At 40.4% G+C, this 7,240-nt stretch overlaps 2 protein-coding genes across 3 annotated transcripts in view; one reads left to right on the plus strand and one right to left on the minus strand.

The window, feature by feature from the left end:
* LOC109542502 (pseudouridine-metabolizing bifunctional protein C1861.05-like) overlaps positions 1-7,240 on the plus strand; it is a 121,204-nt gene that overhangs the window by 17,435 nt on the left and 96,529 nt on the right. The gene's annotated exons all lie outside the window — the stretch shown is intronic.
* Positions 1-7,240, minus strand: part of LOC109542518 (CD63 antigen) — a 101,087-nt gene that overhangs the window by 10,224 nt on the left and 83,623 nt on the right. For both annotated transcript variants that reach the window (XM_019911767.2, XM_019911766.2), the window contains exons 5-6: positions 4,035-4,198; positions 3,761-3,968 (exon numbers count right to left, since the gene is read on the minus strand). In XM_019911767.2, the coding sequence (XP_019767326.1) occupies positions 3,767-3,968; positions 4,035-4,198 (366 nt within the window). In that variant the 3' untranslated portion in view covers positions 3,761-3,766. The remainder of the gene's footprint in view (positions 1-3,760; positions 3,969-4,034; positions 4,199-7,240) is intronic.

Here is a 7,240-nt window from a genome sequence, read left to right on the forward strand (position 1 = left end):
ATATTTGTTTAAGTCTTTTCAGCAACAGTTTTTCAAAAAGCTTTGATATTATTGGCAAGAGGGAAATTGGTCTATACGACTTAACATCGTGTTGAGGTTTACCAGACTTGGGGACCATGATGACTTTAGGTATTTTCCACATTGCCGGTACATGTTTAATCCTGATTGAGGCGTTAAATAGATGTGTTAACATCAGTATCCCCTTTTTTTGGCAGTTGTTTCAGGATTTGTCCCGTAATTAAATCAAACCCAGGGGCCTTTTTTAGGATGAGATTATTATTAATTTCTTCTGCTACTTCTTTCGGAGTAACAAGAGCAATCATGTCGATCGAATCGGAGGACGAAATATTGTCTGCAACCGGTGGGTTATTGTGTTGGTTTATTGTATGTCGTTTGGTACAAATACGCCTGCCAGACATTCAGCAAATAGATCCGCTTTTTGTTGATCATCACGAGCCCAATCGCTTAGTCGCTTTCTAATAGGCGGTATTGACACAACTGGTTTTCTAACATTTTTTGTAACCTTCCACAAGGAATATTCAGTTTCTTTATCTACTGATAAATTTGTAATAAAGGAATTTAGAATTCTGTTTTAATTTGTAAATTTCACGTTTCAGCTTTTGAGTTTGTCTATTTAATGATGTCTTGTCGCTAGGATGACGTGTTTGTTGCCATCGTCTTCTTGCTTTTCTTTTCTCTTTGACTAAAATCCGAATTTCAACCGGATAGCTTACTCCTTTCGTGATGTGAGTAATTTCTTTGGTGTTTTTGTAAGCAACTGTTTGCAGCAGAATCGTAAATTTATCGGTTTCTATGTCGAGTTGTTCGGCTGTTTTCAATCTTACGTTCAACGTGATTTTCTCTTGTAGGTCAGCTTGAAAGCACTTCCAATCCGTTGTTTTGTTGGTGAGTGTTGGCTTGGCTTCCCTTTTAATGATTTTCTCACTCATAGTCATGTCTACTGCTGAATGGTCTGATTCAAGGTCAAAGCACTCATTAATTTCGATGTAATTCGATGATTCTTTTCTGGAGATAAAAAAGTCCAATAAATCTGGGATTTTCGTTCTATCTGCCGGCCAGTAAGTTGGTTTTCCCGTGGAATGAAAGTTACCGCTCATATTTCTAATAGCTTCTCTCAACGCTTTTCCTTTTGTATTTGTTATTCTTGCGCCCCAATCTACGTGTTTAGCATTAAAGTCTCCTCCTAGTATGAATCTTTCTCCCATACGTCTTAATATAAACGAATAATCGTCTATTTTAAGATTATATCTCGGTGGTATATAAATGGCTCCAACTTAAAAATTTTGTTTTGTAGTTTTTATTACTACTGTAGTTAGTTGTGTACTCACCTGTTGGATTGGAAGTTCTTCATGATGATTAATTGACTCTTTGATGAAAATGGCACTTATATTCGAATGCTTTTTCTATTAGGACTTTTAAACTTTGCAGATGATCATTGGTTACAAAACCAGAACGGAAGCCCGCCTGTTCTTTTTGCTGGTAAAAGTCCAATTTGTTCTCAATTCTGCCGACTATTATCCTGATAAACAGTTTRCATAAGTGATTCAGCAGACTTATGGATCTATAGTTCGCGAGATTGGTTTTGTTCCCTTTTTTGTGCAGTAGGACTGTAATTGTGTTTTTTTTTTGTRAAAACCATTGTGACGGCATATATTGAATAGTGTYTTTATTTTATTCAGTAGAGTTGGTCCTCCAACTTTAATGGATTCTATAACTACACCGTCTTCCCCCGGAGCCCTGCCGTTCTYCATTTTTTGGATCGCKTAGTTGATTTCTTCSGTGGTTATGTCAGGTCGGTCCTCGGATTTTTGGTTCCTAATTCCYTTGGTCTCCGTAATTGGAAGTTGATCTGGTTCGTGCTTATGTTGGCTTTCATAGAGTTGTTTATAAAATTCCTCAACTATTCGAAGTATTTCTTCTCTAATGGAGCTTACTTGTCCTTGGCTATTTTTTATTTTGTTAATTTCAGGGTTCCCTTTAGAGATATTTCTCGTAAGCACTTTCAGATTTTTGTTATGTTCTATTATTTCTCTAATAAGTTGTGCATTTATTTGCGCTATGTCTTTCCTTACAGCCTTCGTTATTTCCTTGTTTAAGGTTCTGAGTTCTTGCCTATCTGTATTTGTGTTCCTCCACATTTCCTTCTTCTTTCTATTAACGTTTTGGTGTTCTGGCTGAATTCACTTACTTTATTTCTTGTTGTTCGGAATTTAATTTGAGCTTGACTGACGGTATTATGGTTTCGTTCAGACTGTTCACGTTTTCAATTTCTCACTGGTTACTTTCGAGAGTACTGCTGATGTAGCCCTGGAATTCTTTTATATTTTCGAGGTTCGTCCATTTGGTAGATTTTTTCTTTGTAATCATTTTATATCTTTTTTTTTCTTTGTTGTTCTGTTTGTAATTCTATGTGGGCCCCGATAATCCTATGGTCACTACTGGTAGCGAATTGATTTAAGACAGTGACATCTCTAAAAATGCCTTTTCGTTTGGAGATGAAGAAGTCTATTTCGTTATGAGACCTGCCATCTGGGCTTTCCCATGTCCATCTTCTGTCTTTTTTCTTAAAAAAGAAGCTGTTCATCTCACATAGGTTGTTCTCAAGCAGATACCTCGATAAAGTTTCGCCCCTCGCGTTCCTACCTTCGCTTCTATCCTCTGGGTCTGCATGATAGAATAGATGACACGATTTCAGAGTTGTTAAATTTTCTCCTCGGCTTCGAACCTCGCTGAGGCCTACTATGTCTCACTTTATCTGGGTTAGTTCAATTTCTAATTTTTGAATCTCTCTTCGGAGATCAGTGACTATTACTATATGACGCTATGTTTAGCTTTATGCTGCGTTTCCTATTTTGGTTTTTCTTTTTTGTCAAGGTTTTGTCCCCCCAGAATCCTCGGGATAGACTGACTGATCAGTGTGAGATTTTCAACTCACCTGGCGTAAATCCTCTCTATGGTATCTTACATACATGGTAGGAATGTAGCCCTTCCTCGGGCTAGATTTCAGGACCATTATCCAGTGCTTGGAAAGGTGTCAGTTGTTTTTTTTTGCTTTTTTATTTTTTTAATTTTTTTTATACTCCGACTTCTCTTGGAAAGCTCTACTGCAATTATCTCCGACACCTGTTCCTGTAGGTCTGGAACCAACACTGTCTGCGTCAATTCCTGGAGCCAATCGTCCAGTGTCCAGTCCAGCCCTTTGTGGGTGTAAGTTCTGACAACTTCTGCTATGTTAATGTGGCATTTCCCCAGAACAAATGGCATGGCGTAAATTCGTGAAAGGAGCTTCAAAATCACAGTTTGACAAATGCTTGTTATTATTGACAAAGTCTGTCTACCTATTACTACCTGTTAATGACAAAAAAAATCATTGCTGCTTTGACTTTTCATCAAAAAATCAAGTAAATTTTTTTATCGTAATTTGAAGCAGAAATCGTAGTTTTTCGTTTCGAATGCCTAAGTATTTCAATAAGCCACCAATCAAACATAGGACTATTTCAAAATAATGCTTAATAACAAAGTTGAAATTGGATTTTCAGCTGTTAATATCTTCTATTATATGAATTATAGTTAATTATTGAATTTTTTTTCAATATAATTTTGGCACTCTTCAAGTAAGTCCCTATTGCCTTAAAATCTTAAAAGGAATGACGGCAATTTTGAATCACCCTGTATGTAAAATTCAGATTTTGGCCCGGTTCTATGCACTTTTGGGGCTGGGTAAACATTTTCCAATTACCTTTAGTCATATGTTGTCGTGGCTTCTGTGGTATTCTCTCATTTCGTAATTGTTGTTGCCATTCGGATTTTTGGGCTGCGTAGGCGGTGACGACAACAGGGCCGTACTTTCGGGCCGTACCAGCAGTGACTCTCTTTCGCTTTCCGCCCCTTCTGCCCTCAACGTACCCGGTACGGCCCCGTTCACGTTCGGCAGTTCAAGTTCTGCCCTGGAAAGCGAAAAACATCCGAATATTACCTCTCTCGTCCATGGCATTCGATTTTCAGTTTCCTACCTTAGTATTCGAATTTTCTGGATCATCTCCCTAATTTCGTAGCGCAAAATGCCCAGGAAGCACAGCTTGAGGAAGGCCAAAACACAGTAGCCCAAAATGGCCAGTAGGGACGCGGTTGACCTCAGATAGGCCAGAAGACGTTCGTCGCATCCTGCTGAGTGCACCTGAAAAATAATAGTTCAATATTTTAGAGTAGGTATATATCTTATAGTCTTAGACTTCCTGAGGCACCTCAAATCAATAAACCCAAAAATACAGTTCACTATGGAAGTGACCGGTACCTGCACAGAGAGGAGTCATTAAAACCCTCACCGAAAGAGCCAGAAGAATTTGCGAACCATCTGAGTTAGAAAGAGAATTGAAACACCTAGAAAGGGCCTTTGGTTGGAATGGATACAGCAAGAACGAGTTTAATAGAGCAATTCGACCAAGAAACAGTGGAGGTCGTCCGGAAAAAACCGGAGTCACGGATAGGACCGGCATGATACTGGAGAAACACAAAGTCAAAACAGTTTTTAAACCAACTCAACTCAAAAACACTTCCTGGGGCTGCAGAAAAACAAACGTCGAGGGGCACAAGCTCCTCAACTACGCACAAGACTTACAATTCGAAATTCATGCTCCCTCAGAGCCAACACACTATAACCACAATACCCCCGACATTCTCGACATTGCCATTTCTAAAGACATCTACCACATCCTCCACGTTACAAACTCCGATTCCCTAAGTTCTGTCCACAACCCTATCATAATCGACATCAACGAACAGTACACTAACAACCCCTTAGCCCCAATTTCTTACACAGACTGGGACGCCCTCGCATACCACCTTGGAGAGGCTCAAATCACTGTCCACCCTCCGCAAAATCTGCAAGATCTAAACAACTTAACAGCCCAAATTACAGAAACCATCACTTCAGCACTCTCAAAAGCCACAATCCTAAAGCCAAATTCGAACAAAAACCCGTTCTCTCTGCCGCCTGAGCTTAAAATTCTTATTAAAAATCGTAACTGGCTAAAACGAAGGGCTAAACAATTCACCAACACAGAGCTTAACAAACAGGCAAACAAACTAAGCAAGGAAATTAAAATTCAGATCTCAAACCTAAGAAACGAAAGGTGGACAGAACTTTTGGAAAACCTCCCAACTGGCGACCCGCGCGCCTGGAAAATCTCCAAGGCTATGCGAGGAAAAACAAAAACGCAATTTCCCCCTATACATGGTGAGCGAGGGGTGGTCTATTTGGACGAAGAAAAAGGTGAAGCTTTTGCGGACTCCCTAGAACGCCAGTTCTCGCCCAACATTTCCGAAAACGACAAGCTAGATTTCGAGGAGGAGGTCGACAACTTCCTCAGCGATATCGAAGACAAACAAATCCCCCCTGACGCTCCTGCAATTCCCCCCGTAACACTCTCCGAGCTTAACGCCCTAATCGCCACCTTTAAAACCCGCACAAGTCCCGCTCCCGACCAAATAACCAACAAAATCCTCAAACGACTCCCGGAAAATAACCTCAATCAGATCCTCATTCTAATCAATGCGTCCTTTTTGCTATGGAAATTCCCAACCCCTTGGAAAACCGCCTCCGTAGTATTAATCCCCAAACCCTCCAAAAACAAAACCTTTCCTCAAAACTGGAGATCCATCAGCCTCCTTCCCACAATTTCCAAACTAACAGAAAAACTCTTTCTCGACCGCCTCCAAAAACTAATTTCAGAAAACCAATTAATCGAGAGCAGTGCGGATTCATGCAAAAACATGACTTCGTAATGCAAGCAGCCAGGCTAATTCAAGATGCCACGATCGCTTGCCAGGACAGATGCTCCACTGGAGTCGTCTGTCTGGACATAGGAAAAGCTTTCGATAAAGTATGGCACGAGGRGCTAATTTGGAAGCTCCTTCACACACACAAACTTCCATTAGCCTTTGTCCAGTGGGTGGCAAGCTACCTCCAAAAGAGGAAKTTTTTCACTCTACTGAACAAAATCAAATCCTCTATCCGCGACATTRAAGCGGGAGTCCCCCAGGGCTCCCCTCCTGCCCCAATCCTTTACAAKMTCTACACCGCTGATGCTCCAAAAAATCCACCCACCAACCTAGCACTATTCGCCGACGATAATTGGCCCTGTCCAACGGCACTTAAACATTTTTCAAGAGTGGGCTGACACCTGGAAAATCAAAATTAATTCAGAAAAAACCAAAGCCATGATAATTTTTAAACAAAAACCTCCCACTAACACACCCAAACTAATGCTCAACAACACCGAAATCCCACTTTCTAAATCTCTCAAATATCTTGGCGTTATAATCGACTCTAAACTAAACTTTATCGAGCACATTAACAAAATAATCACCAAAGGAAGCCAAACAGCCGGCACCCTTTACTCTCTTTTAAACCACAAAAGTAAGCTCACTCTGAAAAACAAAACTCTGCTCTACAAGCAAATAATCAGGTCGCAAATATGCTATGCTGCCCCCATCATTAGCCAAACCTCCAAAAAAACCATAGGCAAACTCCAAATTTTTCAAAACAAAATCCTCCGCAGGATGACAAGACCCCCCTGGTACGTCCGTAACTCACAAATTCACGCGAACCCACAAATCGAAACCGTGCAACAATTCGTCTCAAAGCTCCACGAAAAGTTCAAAATTTGCGTCCTTAACCACCCAAACCCACAAATTAAAGACACTTTTTCTCAAACTATCCCAAACCCACGCTACCTAACCCCGACAAGTCTAATGGCAGACCCTCCCTGGAATCACCCGCCTTAAGCAGGTGATTCCCGACATCTTAAATCTCCTGGAAAGCTCCTAAAGTCACAAACACTTCCAAATTAAAAACAAACGCCACAAACCAACCCCTCGTTCTTACTCTTACTTTCTTCTCTCTTAATTTTTTTTCTTTCGTTCGTTATTCTACTCTCTTCGATCTTAGTCCCACAAACTCCTGAAACCCACACCCCTAACCCACGTGCTTCTTGCAGGCTTGCAGTAAGGACGAAAAGCCTTGAATGGCTATGTCTAAAGCTCGGATTTAACGGCAAGACAACTTGAAGAAAAAGGCGCCTATATAGGCAAGGATTAAAAAAAAAAGGCAGGCATATTGTGATATAGGCAGCCTGCCTACACATAAATGTAAATTAAAGAAATATATTTACTGCGTATAATAAACAATTTATATTAGCGCATTCTATTATATAACACA

This window comes from Dendroctonus ponderosae, unplaced genomic scaffold, assembly GCF_020466585.1.
Source record: "Dendroctonus ponderosae isolate FM_Combo_2020 unplaced genomic scaffold, Dpon_F_20191213v2 Dpon_F_20191213_3, whole genome shotgun sequence".
Classification (NCBI taxonomy): domain Eukaryota; kingdom Metazoa; phylum Arthropoda; class Insecta; order Coleoptera; family Curculionidae; genus Dendroctonus; species Dendroctonus ponderosae.